The 16,796-nt window shown below is 57.6% G+C and overlaps 3 protein-coding genes across 8 annotated transcripts in view; all 3 read right to left on the reverse strand.

Annotated features, from left to right (window-relative positions):
- SLC23A1 (solute carrier family 23 member 1) overlaps window positions 1-6,400 on the reverse strand; it is a 13,397-nt gene extending 6,997 nt beyond the window's left edge. The window contains exons 1-13 of one of the 6 annotated variants that reach the window (XM_010971707.3): window positions 6,116-6,323; window positions 4,980-5,023; window positions 4,549-4,615; window positions 4,221-4,355; window positions 3,611-3,768; window positions 2,780-2,868; window positions 2,533-2,600; window positions 2,184-2,365; window positions 1,939-2,059; window positions 1,540-1,696; window positions 1,070-1,217; window positions 411-516; window positions 42-171 (exon numbers count right to left, since the gene is read on the reverse strand). In XM_010971707.3, the coding sequence (XP_010970009.1) occupies window positions 42-171; window positions 411-516; window positions 1,070-1,217; window positions 1,540-1,696; window positions 1,939-2,059; window positions 2,184-2,365; window positions 2,533-2,600; window positions 2,780-2,868; window positions 3,611-3,768; window positions 4,221-4,280 (1,219 nt within the window). In that variant the 5' untranslated portion in view covers window positions 4,281-4,355; window positions 4,549-4,615; window positions 4,980-5,023; window positions 6,116-6,323. Of the gene's footprint in view, window positions 1-41; window positions 172-410; window positions 517-1,069; window positions 1,218-1,539; window positions 1,697-1,938; window positions 2,060-2,183; window positions 2,366-2,532; window positions 2,601-2,779; window positions 2,869-3,610; window positions 3,769-4,220; window positions 4,356-4,548; window positions 4,616-4,979; window positions 5,043-6,115 lie in introns of those variants that run through there. The other 5 variants (XR_006720676.2, XM_010971706.3, XM_074360751.1 and 2 more) reach the window with 5 other exon arrangements.
- A 1,156-nt stretch (window positions 6,401-7,556) lies between these two features.
- Window positions 7,557-9,797, reverse strand: MZB1 (marginal zone B and B1 cell specific protein). Its single transcript, XM_010971711.3, has 4 exons — window positions 9,557-9,797; window positions 8,506-8,630; window positions 8,025-8,135; window positions 7,557-7,925 (listed from the first exon to the last, which is right to left on the reverse strand). Exons 1-4 carry the CDS (start codon window positions 9,725-9,727, stop codon window positions 7,769-7,771), a joined length of 564 nt encoding a protein of 187 aa, XP_010970013.2. The 5' UTR covers window positions 9,728-9,797; the 3' UTR covers window positions 7,557-7,768.
- A 596-nt stretch (window positions 9,798-10,393) lies between these two features.
- PROB1 (proline rich basic protein 1) lies at window positions 10,394-16,756 on the reverse strand. Its single transcript, XM_010971797.3, has one exon. The coding sequence runs from the start codon at window positions 15,406-15,408 to the stop codon at window positions 12,358-12,360; it is 3,051 nt and encodes a 1,016-aa protein (XP_010970099.3). The 5' UTR covers window positions 15,409-16,756; the 3' UTR covers window positions 10,394-12,357.
- Between the last annotated feature and the right edge of the window lie 40 nt (window positions 16,757-16,796).

The raw sequence follows: 16,796 nt of genomic DNA on the forward strand, positions 1-16,796 counted from the left end.
CACGACAGCACCACCTCCCCAGGCCCACACACTTCACTCACCGAAGAGGGTGCAGAACATGCCCCCCAGGATGGGGTCAGGGAGAGAGGCGAAGAGGGCCGTGAACTTGCCAATGGTGCCCAGGACCAGCATGATGCCTGCACCATACTGCACCACACGCCGGCTGCCCACCTGCCAGTGAGCCAGGAGGCGGGGCTAGGCTCAGGGGGCGAGGCTGGACAACGTTAGTCGTGGGAGGGGAGGGCCATGGGGTGCGCGGGCGGGGCCTGTTATAAGAGCCGGGCTGGATGCAGCACCGGGCCTTTCAAAGACAGGCTAGGACTAAGCCAAAGCAGGGACAGCTTTGGGGTGGGGCCTGTGGCACAAGGAACGAGGGCGGAGCTTTGTGCTGCTCTGGCTTGCTTCGGTACCTTGGTAATCCCCAGGACACCGATATTGGGGCTGGATGAGGTAGACCCGTTGCCCGTGCCCAACAGCCCTGCGATAATGCAGCAGATGCCTTCGGTAAAGATACCCCTGTAAGGAAAGGGAGAGCGGAAGGGCCTTGGTCCAAGCTCCGTCCTGGCTTGTGTCCTCCCATTGCCCTGTCCAGACTTCTCACCTTCTGTGAGCTATCTGAGCTGGAACTATCTGTCCATAGTACTCCCTACTCCAGGCCAGAGTTGAGTCTGGGAGCCAGAAGCTCAGGTCTGAACACTAGTCCCACTGCCCTAGCACCTAATCCTTAGGAGATTCTGGGCTTCAGTTTCCTTATCTAGAAGATGAGGATATGAGGAGCATCTGTCTTACAGAGTCATTAGTGGATTGCATAAGAGAATGCGCATCAAGGGCTAGGCACATGGAAAGTTGTCAACGACTGTAGTTTCCCTCAGACTTCCTTATCTCCTCAGCTACTCGCAACACAAACTGAGTGATGAGAGCATATCTGCGTTTCATAAGTAAGGAGAATGAGGTCTGAAGTGTCAGTGACGTGCCCAACTCCACACCTCTGGGACTCAACACTGTTCCTACATTTGCTTCCTGAGTGGCCCTTGAGGGTATCAGATATTGGGGACGGCAGTGGGCATACCTGTTGATAGCATGAACTGGAGGGGGTGGTGCACCAGCCAGGCGAGCACAAGCGTAGTAATCTCCGATGGACTCAATGATGCCTGCTAATGTGGCACTAAACATTCCCAGAACAGCAGCTGCAGTCACTGTGGGAAGCCCCCACTGACCTGAGCCAACAGGGAGATAGGAACACTCACTGCATCCACTCTTTTAGGTAGTTCAGGGAGGGGTCTAGGCAGTACTGGGTGGGGGCGGGGAAGAAGTAAAAGGATCTCGGGCTGGAGGAGGAGCCGTACAGTTGTGGGAGCTTATTTGGGATCACTCAGAGTCATGAAGCTGGAATGAGGCTTTATCTGAGTACACCACCACTGCCTGGCACACCATAAATGTGCAGCCAATACGCATTATGTAATCAGCTGGACTGGGGTCACCAGGGGCCTCACAGATGGCCTCAGCTGGAGGCAGAGGGGCCCAGCTGGGGTTGCTCACAGGGGTACGGGATGCGAATCCAGGGTGCGATAGCCATGATGTCCCCTCGGGCATCTGTTCGTGCCTGGAAGCCATAGGCTGTGGGGTCTGAGGGCAGCACGTCCGTCAGAGTCAGGACATAGCAGAGCAGCCACACAGTCATGATGGCCATCACGATCTGAAGCAGGGTGGGATGAGGGGTGCACTGAGGGCCCAGGACATCTTGGTCCAAGCTAACCAGCTCTTACCTCAGCCCTAGCCCCAGCCCCAACTCAGTACCTGGCCCCCATCCCTATCTGGGACCTCATCTCTGCTCTGCCTCGCTCCCCTCCTGCCCTGGCCCTTTCCTCCCACCTTGGCCCTGGACATGGGTTCAGCCTTTGCCCCAGTCCCAGCCCAAGCTGCCTGTCAGCTCCTCACGGGAAACATCTTGAAGATCTGGATGCGGAAGAGAGTGAGGCCCTTGCCCCAGCGGTAGACAGGCAGCAGGAAGGTGAGGTTTCGCAGATATTGGGAGAAGAGGACAATCAGGAGAATGGAGCTGGGGGCAGAAGCACAAAGAGGCAATGGCTGGTAGGCCAGGCTGAGGCAGGGTCCAGGGCTACTGGGGCAGGACAAAAAGGGGTTCTGGGGCTGGGCAAGGATCAGGCCTCAAGCCCACTCACCAAGCTGAAATACCCCAGTGTGAGCCAGCTCGGTCACCAGCAGCTTGGAAAACAGAGAGACCAATAAGGGAGACAGTGGGGGTGACTGTAAGAGGCCCAATGTAACTGAGCAGAGCCCCAGGCAGCCCCATCAGCCCAATCACCACCTCCACCATACTGGACACCATGATTGCACCCTGGACCTGGAAGAGCAAAGATCAACTATAAGTCATTATATAAAGGCCATGACCTCTACATTAGAAAAAGTTTCTGGATCACATCCTCACATCCCCCATTTCAACTGTGGCCCTCCCTCCCATCTAGCCCCATCCTCAGGTCCAGGTCTCTGCTATCCCACATACAAACCCACCTCTCTTATCCGTGGATGCCAGATATGAGAGGTATTCAGGGGCAGACTCCAGTTACCATAGATCTCCTCTGGTGGCAGAGACAGGAACACACACACACACAGAGCCAGGGAAGAGAGAGAGAGAGAGGAAATAAAGATGTAGCTCTGATCTGGATCTGGACCCTGGTGTCTTGACTCGGGACAGTTGCCCAGAACTCCAGGATCCTGGGCCTCCCCTCTCCAGTACAGACCCCAGATATGTTCCCACCTTCCTGGGGACATTTCCATTTCTCCAGGGCCAGAATGGCTTTGGCTGGGACAAGAAATGCAAAGGCACTGGCCTGGAACAGCGGCAACCTGGAAGGAAAGACACAGAGCAGCAGGGGTAGGGCAGGACGTAGGTGGGCAGAGACACAGAGATAGGGAGATGGGGAGAGACAGGCACAGAGAGAGGAAGAGGGAGAATCACACATAAGGACAGAGACACAGAGGAACAAGGGCAAGGGTGAGTGACTGAGGGAGCAGAGGGAAGCCACTGAGGCCCCAGGCAGGACTCTATAACATTTTAGGGACTTAGGAAGAAAACATATGGAGCCTCTGGCCCACAATCTGCCCTCTTTCCTTCTCAATACCAGCTTCTGCACCGTGAAGGGCCACATGCATGAAAGTGGACAGCTTAGTTACTTCATCCAAGCTCCACTCACAGCCTTCCTCTATCTTCCCAGCACACAACTATCCTAGGCCACCCAGGCTTAGGGCTATGTACACAGGGGCAGGGGGCTGCCAGGAGGCCAGACCATTGAAGAGGCTCACACAGGCCCTGGAAGCAGGAGAGCAGGTGGTCCTGATTACCCAGAGTAAGGCTTACTGGGGGAGAGCCTAGCTAGGGCACAGTCCCTTAAACCACAAACTCCTCATCCTTGAGGAGCACCAGGGGTCCAGGGTAGGAGCCCAGCTGCCTGGCTCTAAGGCTGGCCTGGGAGTAGGGGCAGCAGGTGGGTGCAGACAACAGCCTTTTTTGCCCCACAAAGGTGTGCTGAGACTGCTCCTGCTCTGTGGATCACTGTGTGTGTGTCTGAGTCGGGGTGAGGCTGCTCACCGGATGCCCACTGTAGTCTGGATGAGGGTGGTGATGCCCACACAGGTGAAGATGGTGCCAATGAGCTGACTGACCATGTGCTGGTCACGGCCCACACACAGCGCCTCAGCCAGGAGGAAGGGCACAGCGATGGTGCCACTGAAGCAGGTCAGGTAATGCTGGGGTTTGGGGAGAGTGCGTGAGGCAGGGCCCACTGGCTCACAGGGAAACAAAGAAACCCTCACAGTCCTCATGCCTGCCTCCGTGGGCCTGAGCCCATGCCACCCTGGGCAGTGTGCCCACCCAGGACCAAAGCTCCCATAAGGGATTCCCACAGAGCTCACCTCTCTGGGGGTTACTAATCTGCCCCCATTATTCCTGTGGCTCCTGTGGAATGGGCCCTCATCCCTGTCACCGGCACTCCGCTTGACAGGTCATGCGTCATCCCAGGAGCTTAATCCTCTTTCAGGCCCCATTGAGCCTCTCCCCCACCCCCAGCATGGTGACAGTCATTACTGTCAACATTAGGTTTCTCTTCCTGTTACCCAAGATGACTTTGTTGGCTAAAGAAGGATTTGGGATCCTGGGGACTGTGCAGTGCGGGGTAGGAGGGCCCTGGGGAGACGCTCACCTGGAAGCCCAGCAGGAGGCACAGGTACCAGGGCGGCACATCTTCAATTTTGTACAACATGTCAAACTTGGGCTCTGTGGGCAGAGACGCTGTGGGGTCCCTTGTGGAGGTCCCTGCTGAGCCCACAGACTCACGCTGGGGGCGGCACAGAGCAATAACTCAGGGTGGGGAGTGATGGAGACTGGAAAATTCCCTTCCGCTTCAGAATCAATTAGGTAGCCTGACTGGCTGGTCAGCTCCACAGAATGGAGTCCAAGCCTGGGGTCCCCACCCTCCCTCAAGTCTGATCCACCCAGCTACCCCTTAACCGGCGGTGCCTGGCTCCCACCTCATGTTGCTTTGTGCAGGGATGAGTCCACTGTACTGACTCCTGGAGCCCTCAGGATCTGGGCATTCTAGCCAAGGGAATGGGCCCGAAAGTCAGAAGGCCTGGGACACCAGGAGAGGAGGCCAAGAGGGCTGAAGACTGTGGACAGACAGTCTGCCCCTTAGAGGTCGTTGGGGTATCACTAGAGGGGTGGTGGGCTAGGCCCCTGCTGGCCCCCAACCTGGAGTCAACCAATCCCAAAGTGGAAGGCTGCTTCACCCCCACTGCCACCCCACCCCCTCCCCCAATTGCCATGTTCCGCCTGGGACAGTCACTCTTCAAGTTCATCAGAATCTTTGTCTCTGTCCTCCCAGGGAGCAGGCCTGCTCAGGCTCCCCACCCTGCCCCGCCCCCACCCCGCTCCCACCCCGCTCCCACTCATCCCCCAGCACCTGTGTCCGGGCCTTCATCTTTGGGGCACAGGTGTGAGCAGTTCCTGAGGAGAAGAGGGGATGGCTTTACGAGGGCCAAGGAGGACTTTACTCCACATATCAGACATTGTTCAAAGTAAATCTGTAACCAGATCTCTAGCTCTGATTGCGAAAGGAGGACCCAGGTTGAGGTAACGTATTAACTCTGGCCATAGTGGAAAAGGCCACTCAGGCCTCTGCTACATTTACCTCCTGAGCACTCCCTTACTTGCCCGCACCTGAGCCTGGGCACTGGCCCTGTTCTTGTTTTCTAAGAGAAGGCCAGAGGTGAGTAGTGGACAGTCTTGGAAGTTTACCAAGCCCTGGGTGAGGTGAGAGGAAAGGCAGTGAAAATGGGCATCTGCTATGTCACACCATGAATGAGGCTTTTCCCCACTTATTAATAAAAAGTTAATCATTATCATCATCATAACCTGTCTCATTATTGAGGGACGACTGTGTGCCAAGCAACATGTGTGTCACTGTCACGTTTAATCCCAGGCACGGGGTGTAATTAACCTCCTTTACAGCTGAGGAAACAGATTTAGAAGATATGATCTGACCAAGGCCATATGGGTAGCAAGATTTTAGAAGACAATTCCGAATATTCAGGTTGGCCTGAACTCCTGAACCCAGGCTGTTACTTGTACATTAAATGTCAAAAAGGCGGCTCTCCCCACCACCACTCACCCATCAGGGTCCCCAACACACATAACAGATGGGCCTCTGGAGAAGGAGCTGCCAAGGCTGGCCAGGCCTTGCCTGTCCCCTGTGTCAGGACAAGGATTCCCTTCCCCTCGCAGCCAGGACCGGCTACATAATCTGTGGGACCCAGTGCAAAATGAAAATCTGGGCTCTCGGTTCCAAAAGTATTATAAATTTAAAAACAGCAACAGCAGAGGATCAAAACAAGTTTTGGGGCCTTTGTAAACACTAAGCCAGCCCTGGGCCCGGCCTGTCTTCCCTTCCAGGCAGGCCCATCCAAGACTGATCATAGGGCCTGGAGCTGGCTGAAGGGGACTGGGGAGGGCCCGAGGGCTAAGGCTCCTGGGCTGGTGGGGGCTGGGCCTGAATTCCCTGGTTCTGCTCCCTCTGTGCCTCCCTTAGGGCCCACCTACCACTGGGTCGCTGTGCCCACGGCCAGGCCCTGCCTGGAGGACCCACAGGCATCACCGCTGTCCATCTGGGTAGCAACTTCATGTCACAGCCCTGAATCCAACGGCCTGTCCGGCCTCCAGCCCGTTCTTCTGTTTGCCTGTCTTCTCTTCTCCTTTCTTGGCTCCTGCTCCCAGGTTCTCAAAGTCATCTGACTAGTTCAAAGCCTTGGCTCCTTAGCACTTTCTTCCCGACCTGCTCCTCCCCAGTACTCCCCAGGGGGGGAACTGGGAAAACAGTCCCACCCCTTTCACACACTGTCTGTTGGACGCAAGTCAACCCAAACCAAACATCACATACATAGAGACAACACTGGGAATTTGCACATGGTCTCAGCTACACAGTTGCGATATTGGACCCACAGCACCCATACTCTGATGCAAAGTCTTTCTAGATTACTCCACATAAACACAGGGCCACACAGGTCCACATCTCAGGCTCCCAGCTGACACTACTGACTGCTTGGCTCAGCTGATTCCCTGGGCCCTGGCTCTTCTTCTGATGCTTAAGGGTTCTCTCCTGGGGTGAGGGTCAGGGAGGAGGGGCCTTAGGCAGATGGGGAACAGGTGACGGAATGTAGGAGGCTGGGCTACAGAGTAGCACAGGGAAATCAAGTGGTCAGAGCCTGCCTGGGATATACCCACTCCTCCAGCACTGACCTTCCCCCTCCCCCAAATTTGAATCCCCTCCCAGCCCTGCCACTATTCAGCCTGGGCCTGGCCTGAGCCTCTTTTGTTGTCTGAGCCTGGGTTTCTGCATCTGTCAACTGAGGATTAGGGTCTCCGTTCTGTCCACCTCCCAGGGCTTCAGCGGATCAGAAACGCTCACAAAGGAAATTGTAAGCTGTAACACCACCTAAACCTAGGCCCCCAGCCCCAAGTGTGGAGCTTTTTTTCTCCATTGACAAGGAAAGGTCTCCAGGTGAGAAGAATAGATATCTGGGGAGAGCAGGACATACAGCCAAGATGCTGAAACCAGCCTGTTCCAGGAACCCTGCTCTGCCCTGTCCCTAGCAGGCACCTAGGGCCCAGTCATGCCAGCTGGGGTCAGAAGCAGAATCTAGAAAGTGAGTGGCCTCTGGGTGTGGACCCAGGGAGACCAGTGTTCTGGGAGGGGCACAGGTAGCAGCGCGCAGTGGCTGCAGTAGGCGTATCCACAGGTGGCCTGCATATGGAGTTTTCCTCGGCTTTTCTTTTCTCTCATGTTGGATCTGGGGTTTCAACCAGTCAGATAAGTGGTTCCTTACACCTTTGACAGCTCACTCACATTTCCAACCATAACAGACCTCACTTAACTCTGTGAAGTTGTAAGGATGTGTACCTGGTCCTCTCTAGGAGGGACATCAGTAGAAACACCAACATCTATCCTCCCAGCCCCCCAAACACATTTTGCAGAGAGAAGGAATTGAGGTCAGTGGGTTTTATTTGAGTCCAGAGGGTAAGGCCTTGGCCCCCGCCCAGGCCTCAGGGCCCCGAAGCTGGAGGAGGAAGGGAGCCTGCAGCACAGAAGAGTGAGGCCTCCCTACCCTCCAGCAGCCTGCAGAAAGGAGTGGGGCAGATCCAGAGGATACTCAACTCTCTTCAGGGGCTGATCAGGAAGAAGAAGGAGGAGTTGGATTAGAGCTCGGTCCTTGTGACTTGCTCATCCTCTGAGCAGGCCCCCCGGGGGCCTCCACACAGCAATGTCTCCAGAGCCCCTCGACCTTGTTGGTGGGCTTCATAGATCTGGTCTTCTCCAAACTCCCCCAGGTAGTGCAAACATGTCGTGAAGAGCCTAGGGGAGCCCAGTAGGAGCCTCTTACTCTGCCCGGCCCACAGTGGGGCAGACCAAGGCTGCAAGGGCTCCATCCCACCCCAACCTCCTAGTCATCACCTGGTGGGCCAGGGCCCCCCCGTGATCATCACGCTGATGCTTGGCTCTGGCACCTTGTTAAGTCCTGGGCCTGTAAGCCGTTTCACCTGGTTCTCTTCTCGAACCCCATAGCTGGACGCAGTGGGAAGAGAGGGATACAGCATTAGTGGGAGCCCAGCCAGCAAGGGACCTGTCTCCACATGAAGCTGAGCACACTGGACATTTGCTGAGATCAGTGCCCAGATTCTGATCCTCCCAGATGGAAAACTGAGGACCAGAAAGGGGAAGCCCCTGGCCCAAAAATCACACAGCAATCTTGTCCCCTGGCCCCCTACCCTTCCGCTTGCTCCCAGCTCCAGAGCTCAGACTCTGTCCCAGCCAGTCCCCACCTTGGACCAGAGCCCTAGTGGAGTGTGTGTGGTGTGCGAATGGGAGAGTGCGAACCTCCACCCATCAGCCCTGCTCCTGGAGGTGGGAGGTAGGGGCCAGATTTTCAACTCACTCCTGCCAGGTCTGGGAGCAACTCTGGTCCAAGACGTCTGTGTATACCGACTCACTCAGCTCTTGATGTTCCCCGGAGTCCAGAGTGTGAAGCTTGGCCTCTGCCTTTGTCAAATGTTGTGACATCTGGAACAAGGAGGGGCTGAGAACCAGGGCTTCAGAACTGCTCAGTGTGGGGAAGGGAGAACAGGGGCCTGGGTCTCTTAGGAAGAACAAGGCAATGAAGCCTTTGAGCAGGAAGCACCTGTGAGGCAGGCTCCACTGCCCTAGGATGGGGCGGGTGGGTGGGTGGGAAATGCTTGGGTGGAAAGTTAGGACTAGGAACTGGGGCCCCTCCCCCAGGGTGCACCTGCCCATCACCACATGTTATTTTAAACCACAAGAACCAGGAAGGAAAAAACCTGCCTAGTCTTCAGTGACACGTGTACTCATAGCCCGCATGCGCGCATACAGAAGTACTCAGGCACGCTTGACAGGTTTGTGTGTGAATTCAAGCATAAGGGGGAGGGTATAGATCAAGTGGTAGAGCACATCCCTAGCATGCATGAGGTCCTGGGTTCAATCCCCAGTACCTCCTCTAAGAATAAATAAATAAACCAAATTACCTCCCCCACCATAAAAAAAGACACACATATACTCATGTCTTCATGTACTTAACACACATGCACATGTGCACATGTGCACACATACACCAATGCTCCTTGGCTATGTTTTGGAAAGCAGTCCGGACTTAAGGAGGGGCCTGGAAAGGGAGGAGTCAGAGAGGACAAGCTGGTGACTCCCTCGGGTCTCAAGATACTGTGGAGTATCCCAGATTGTTCTCTGTTGGGCAGATAGGTAAACTGAGGCACAGAAGTTCTGGTGAGGTGATGATGGCAATATCATGGAGGCTGAATCTAGGTTGAGGCCTAGGGTAGGGGTTTGGGGAATCAAAGGCCAGTGGTGGAATCTGAGGTACACAGACGGTCTGGGTTGAGAGGGTCCTGGGCTGGGGCCAGAAAACTATTAGGCTGGGGTGGGTCGTGAGGGGTGAGGAGTGGAGGGGAACTCACCTGGTAGGCCACTGCCCTGCAGGCATCACAGCGCAGGTGAGCAGGCATATGAGCTGAGTACTTCTCCTCATCATCCAGCTGTGGGGCAGTGGCCATGAGCGGGGCCCTGTCCCCGAGGCCCCCTGGGATGGCCCAGGCCCCCAGCAGCAGCAGTAGCAGGGCCAGCCTCATGGTCAGTGGAAGCGGTTCAGCAAGCAAGGGCTGTGGTTGGGGTGCAGGTGTTCATGTGTGTGCGTGTGTGCAGTGGGGGCTGCCCTAGAATGCCTGACTCAGACCAATGAGGAACTGACACCTCACCTCTCCCATTCTCTCCCTTCCCCCACGGCTCTGGAGACACCATGTGTGCCCCGCCTCTAGTGGGACCCCAGCTGCAGCCAATTCAGCTCCATTTCACAGAGAGGGAACAATGAGGCAAGGAGAGGGGCTGGGCCTGGGCATGGGGGGGCTGATAACTCATGTCCTGGGATCTAGCCACATGGCAAGCCCTGTGCTTGGGGAGGAGGTAGTTGGTTACTATCATCATTTATTTATCCCCAAGGACACAAAGGTTCAGAGGAAAGTGACAAATCCAAGGCCACACAACTAGAGGGGCCTTGCTGAGACTGGAACCCAAGCTTGACTGACTCCAAGACCCACTGGCCACTCAGCCACCAGGAGAAATGAGGCCACAGGCATGGTTGCCAGCCTATGGCTCCCTTCCTGAGAAGCAAGCTTGCTGAGGCAAGGATGCCACAGTGCATGAAAGACACACATGGTCCCCTCCCCCAGGCCATACAGAGGCATGAAAGGGCACTGTAGAGGGTGCACAGCAGCAGGAAATCAGACGCTTTACACCAGTTGTTCCAGCCATCATGGCCTTGGGTCAGCGATTTATTGCACACCAGGATGAGGTGAGGGGCCCAGGAGGGGCCCAGTGCCCTCTGTGCCATCAGAACCAGCATCTCTGGCAACAGGAAGATGTCCAGGTTATTCTGACTCATAGTTCTCCCAGTCAGCTTGCAGTCCAAGGCAGGGGGGCAGCAACTCCAAGGAATTTGGGCCCCCTAGAGGGCTTAATTTAAGGAAGGCATTGATCTCCATCCCTGACACTCCTTCTAATGGTAACTGTTCTTCCCCAAATTCATCACACCACATACCAGTCCAGCAAGGCCCAGCCACTTCAAGGTCAGAACTACACACAGACCCGCATGCAGAGCACCTCCCATCCCATGCATCTCCTCCCTCTGCCCTCCTCAGAAGCTCCTGGAATCTCGGGGCAATTGGAACACAGGCTCTGGGTCCTGTCCCTACCCATGCTGTGACCATCCGGTAGAGCCAGCCCCTCTCTAGGCATGGTTGCCACATCTATTACTGAGGGAGTGGAACCAGCTGAGAGCTCCATACAGGGGCATCTTTTCTATTGTCAGCCCTAACTGCCCCCTGCACTCCATCCACAAGAGTCAAGAGCTCAACCTTCCACCCTGCTTTTAAGTCCTTCCTGATGACTCACTCTTCTGCCCCCCCACCCTGGGTGAGAATGCCTGGAGCCCCTACTCTTGACCCCAGGATGAGCCAGCTTAGCTCTGAAGGCTTAGACAAGCCAAGTCAGAGGCTAGGGTTGAGGGGAGAATGAGAGGTGGCACTCCTAGCCGAAATCTACAGCCATCCCCTCTTCCTACCAGTACCCCCACCCCAAGTCCCAGGCTGACCCTCCATAGCCCCTTCCATATTACATCCCTGCTCCACCTCCACCTATTGTCCCCACAGCTACCTTTCTCAGATGAGCCTGGCATAGGGCCTGCACTAGCCACTTTCACTCACAGCCTCCCAGGCCAAGGCTCAGATCCTCTTCCAAAGATTAACAAATTTGACAGCCAGCATCCTTCTCTCTCCGTCCCACCAGTTCTCATCAGGTTGTTCCACCTCAGCTGGGCCCACCTTTAGCAAGAAACAGAAAACTCACTACCACTGGGGACAGCCCTGTCCCCTGCAGCTCCCATTTCCTCCAGCCCCTGGGAACCCCACACTCCCTCAAAGTTGGCTCCTGAGGCCACATCCTGGGACTTCTCACTTTTACACTGCCAACTAAAAACTGCCATCTGCCTCTATAAGAATGAAGTCACTAGCCACTCCAGCAGCTGACCTTCAACATACTCTGAAATGAGTTCAGGGCAGAGACCAGGAAGGTGGCACTCTGTGCTCTGGGAAAAACTGACAGAAAAGGCCTTTAGATAGTTATTTTCAGGAGGTTTTTATGAGCTTAATTTCTTACATTTTTCTCATATCTAGAAAAGTACCAAAATCATTGACAGATACATCTGCTCCTCCTGACTAGCAGCAACCTTCTGCCAAAATCTGTGCTTGATTGCACATATTCCCCTTCAAAATCACAGACATACTGAACTCCCCGTCTCCCTACTGCTTCACAGCATTTCCTCAGAGCTGAGAGGCTGCCTCCTGGGCTGTAGTCCTCATTTTGCCCCCAATAAAACTTAACTCACAACTCTCACATTGTGTTTTTTTTTTTTTTTTCAGTCGACAACACATACACACACACAACCCCCCCCCACACACACTGGGAATGCTTGGGGAAGGGGTATAGGATTTTGTTGGGGGAGGAAGTAGGCAGGCATTTCCTAAGCTCCAGCTCCATCAGCCCCGGGTGTCTCAGATACTACTCTGAAGGTAACTTCCGGTCTGAAGACTGCGGGAGATGTGTAAAAGAAACAGGTGACAGAAGGAAAAGAGGGTAGGGGACTGGATGCCAGAACCTCCAAGGCCATCAATAGGCCCCAATACCATGGGGACGAGGCACTGGGGCCTCACACCGTAAACAGGGAGCCCTTGCTGGGCTGGGCGGGACCCAAGTTGGAGGGCGGAGCACAGAGGAGCAGAGGAGGTGCGGGGCTGGGTGTCCCACTCACTGGCAGGTAGTACATTCCGTCCACGGGCCCCGCCTGAGAGGCCCAGGGTAGCTGGGGGCCGCTGAAGACCGGCGGGCCTGGGGATGGTGGCAGAGACAGGCCAGCGACAGGCCCATAGGCGGGCGGGTAGAGACCGGGACCAAGAGCCAGCGGGGTATAGACGCGGCGGGGTGGCACCGAGGGCGAGGGTGGCAGCAGAACCTCCACGTACTGCCCGCTCTCGGGATCGAAGAGCAGCCGCAGCCGAGGCTGCCTGGGCGCCTCGAAAAAGTAGTAGCGGCCGCTCTCGGGGTCCACCAGGACCTTCCCCGGGTGCACGGCCCCAAGCGGCCTGCGCGCCCCACGATAGGGGCCTTCCGGGGACCGGTCCGTGGGAGGTGCCGAGGCCGCGCGGGGCCGGGGCGGGGCCGTTCTGCCAGCCAATGCCTGGGGCTCTCGCGGGAGGGGCGACTGGACCGCTTCCGCGGACTCATGGGCCTTAGTGGTCGTCTCCAGTTTGGGTGTTATTCCAGGGCTCGAGCTAGGGTGCGCCGGCGGGGAGCTGGGGCGAGGAGGTTGGGCCCCTGCAGGCCCTATGGGCGACCTCTGGGGTGAGGTGTGAGCGCCGCCTAGAGGGCTGGTCTGACCCTTGTCGTCGGGGACTAGGCGCTGGGCCTCAGCATCCCGGTTCTTTCCGCCAGGACCGCGCACCAGGACTTCCCGGGTTCCCTCCGGCCGGCGGCCTAAGGCTAGGGCGCCAGGCAGGCGGATCTCAGTGCGCGCGAAGGGTTTCGCCGTACTGTTCTCTGCCCTCCGCCTCAGGGCCCCGTTGGGCTGCGTAACCTCCGGAGGGACTGTGTCTGGCGTCAGCTCTGGAGGGTCATAGGGGTGTGACACGACCGGCAGAAAGTCCTTGAGAAAAACGGAAGTGTAGTGAGCCGGGGCTGAGGACCCAAGCGCCTGAAGCTCCTGTGTCTTGGATGCGCCGCCCTCCTCCAAGCGGGGGTCCGCAGGAGTCGCAGGCAGACCTGCCCCTGGGGTGCCTGCCGGGAAGCTTGGTGCGTATGTAGTCTTCACCATCTTGCGCACGTCGCGAGGCCGAGGAATGGCCACGCGCGGACGTCCTGAGGCCGCTTCTCCAGGGCCCAGGGCTTCTGGGTGCGCATCGGCATCCAGGGTGCCCACGAGGCGACTGAGAGGCAGCTGGGGTGCAGCCACCTCTGGCGACAGCTGACTGCCTCGGAAGGCAGAACCTGGCATTTCCCGCGTGGACGGACTCTGCGCCTCTGTTAGCTCTGGAGTCCTGGGTGCAGATGGCGTGGGAAGCACCAGTTTCTCCTGGGCTACTCCATTCATAGCTTCTCGCTTAGATACTACCGATGAGCTCTGCACTGTGGGGTCCCACGTCTCTTGGGGCGATGGGCTCCACGTCCCAGCAGGACGATATGGAGCCTCCCATGAGGACAAGGCTGGTGGGGACGGACTCCTACTCCCCTCAGCTGTATCCCCGACTGTTGGATGCGGAACTTTCCACGAGGAAGGAGCTTCGGAGGATGGGCTTTGTGCCCTGGTGACACCCTGATTCCACTGGGAAAGTGTCGGAGGAGAAGTACTCTTTGTGCTGACAGTTTCTGTGACAGCAGGATCCTGACTTTCCCATGCGGAGGATGCCTCGGGGAGCGGCGGGTTACACACACTCCGAACAGCTCGATTCCACGGGGACGGGTTCTGGGGGGAGGGGCATTGAGGACCCCGCAGGGTCCCATTTGGGGCTTGCCACAGCGGGGATGGGCTCCTCGGCCTCGCAGTCTTACTCGAAACCTCCCAGGGGGTCCTAGACTCTAAAGGCGAACTCTGTGCCTTCAGGACGGTTCGATCCGGAGTCTCTCGCGGGAACCGAGTTTTGGGTTCCTGGTTGTGCGCCTCCTGGTTCTTCTCCTTGGACTGCAGGAAGATGCTGGAACTAACCGGACCTAGCGGCTCAGTCCCCGGCGTGGGCTTGTCGCGCCGAATTGCGCGCTCGCGGAGGCTAGGCCACGGTCGCGGAGCCCTGGCGGGGGCTGAACTGTAATGCACACGGGGTGGTCGAGATTTGGCCTCCTCCAGGACCACTCGAGTACCGCGGGGCTTCTCCGGGGTCGCAGGCTCTGGCGGCCCCGTGAGTCCGAAAGTGGCGTTGCTTGAAGCAGAGGTCACGGGGCTTAGTTTTCTGGCCAGCGCCGTCTGCACGAGGCCCGCGGCAGCCTGCAGGCGGCCCAGAGACTCATCCAGGGAGCCGGTGCGCAGGAGGAGTCGGGGGCGCGGCGCGGTGGCCAACCGCGGGGGACTCCGGGGCCGGGGACGCAGCTCGATCTGACGCTTGGGCACCGTCCGGGGCTTGACAGGCGCAGCACGTTCCTCCAGCGCCACCTCCACACACTCGAACTGCGCTGGGGTGGCAGGACTCGGCCCACTGGGCCGTAGTTCCAGGTAGGTGGCCCAGCGGGAGCCACCGTCTGGGGCCAAGGGCTGCGGTTCCGCAGGGATGGAAGAGGCGGGCGGAGAGAGGTTGCTGTAGGCCCGCGCCGTGAGCTGCTGCACCTCGCTATCCTCTGCGTCGGAGCGGCTGAACAGGGGCCCGGTGCCGAAGATGACTTCCATCTCCCCCGACGGCAGCATGCGCAGCTGGGGCAGGGGTGGCCGCGGGCCCGAGCTCGGGCCTCGCGGGAAACCCGAGCCAGGCCAGAGCTGCTGGCGGCTATTCTGGGCGCTGACAGACAGGCGAGGCTGCGCGCCCGCCCCCAGCGCAGGGGCCACCCGGGGCCAATTCGTCCGGCCCTCCGCGTCCGGCCCAAAGTCCCAGGGCTCTGGAGAACCCGGAGCCGTGTGGTAGGAGCCTGACGAACCGGAGGAGTCCTGCCGCCGCGCGGGAGCCGTGGGCAGCCGCCCCGGGTGCCCGGGCAGGGCTGGCGGGGCAAGCGCGGTCAGCATGGTGGGGCCGGACGCCGCGCACTACCTCCCTCGCATTCGCCTCCGCTGGTGCCGTGGACGCCCGCACTGTCCCCGCCCCGCCCGCGGGTGCCGTGGGGGGTCACCGTGCCTTAAAGCGGCCGCGTCCGCTTCAGAGCTAGCGGACTCAGCAGACGGAGAGACCTGGGCCCTGGGTCCTACCCTCCCATACCTGTGGGGTGACATTCCAGGCTTTGGTTGCCGGGAAGGTGAGGGGAAGGCAGACAGGCGTCCAGCGTGGACCCAGGAGCTAGGCCCAAGGCCACTCATCCATTACAGGTGAGAAAACTGAGGCTAAGCAGGGATGTGCCTGAGGTCAAGCACTATGGTGTGCGGACCAGTGTATGCCAGACCACCAGACCTTCAGGCCAGGAAATTAAGGTCATGTTAGCAATTTCATCTTCCTGTCAGAACCCAGCGTCTTCCCATCACTGCCCTGCCCCCCTCCCCCTAGCCCTCCCATCGCCTTTCCCAGCCAGAGCCCATAAGGGTGCAATCACCACCTTCCTTGACCCATCACCCCCCTAACCTTTGAGAGAAGAGCATGGCTTGAAAGTCTCCGCCCACTCCAGAAATTACACTGGGGCCTCAGGAAAGTGCTGTCCCTGGCTGGACCCATTGCCTTTACTGGGAACCTACTGAAAGATGCTGGAGGGGACAGCTCTAGCTTTTACAGGCTGCTTTGGCAACCAGATTAAGTCCCGGATGCTGATGTGGGACTCTTAGGGACCTTTGGGGTAGCTGTGGTCCCTTCTCTAAAGCCCCTCTGAGGCAAAAATAACTCTATGCTCTCCCAGGCACTCACAAGGCCCTCATTCCAGCCCCCCGCCACCTCAGGACTTGCCTTGGGGCAAGTGCTGATGGAGAAGCAGCCACCACCTGTCACTGTCCTGGGACAATGATAATGGGCACCACTTGTTCTTAAACTCCTGGCTTCAAGGTCCTGCTGTGACTCAGGGCCCAGCTGGTCCTGGAGCAACAGCATCGGCCCCTCCTGTGTACTCACCCTCACAATGACCCAGGAAAGGCTAGACTTGACAAATCTGACTCAGCCTTCCCTGAGTGGGTCCCCTGCCTGGGTGTGTCCCCGTGACGCCCTAGGGCACATTAATGATAGCTTCTGAGAGGATCAAGCCTCTCCATCACATCCAGCAACGGGAGCAAGTCATAGCCCCTTCACAGACTTGTTTCCCCGCCTTAAAAATAGACACAGCATTGGCCTTTCCCTCTCCTCCATTTGTGAACACTGATAAGTTTCTGTGTGGGACAAGTGTAAGAAGGTACAAATGTGACTCACAGGTATAATGTTCTTGTTATGTGATGGAAACCGATTTCCCAAATTCACTGTGGTCCTGGAATCCACTGTCTTT

The sequence above is a fragment of the Camelus bactrianus genome, chromosome 3, assembly GCF_048773025.1.
Source record: "Camelus bactrianus isolate YW-2024 breed Bactrian camel chromosome 3, ASM4877302v1, whole genome shotgun sequence".
Lineage (NCBI taxonomy): Eukaryota > Metazoa > Chordata > Mammalia > Artiodactyla > Camelidae > Camelus > Camelus bactrianus.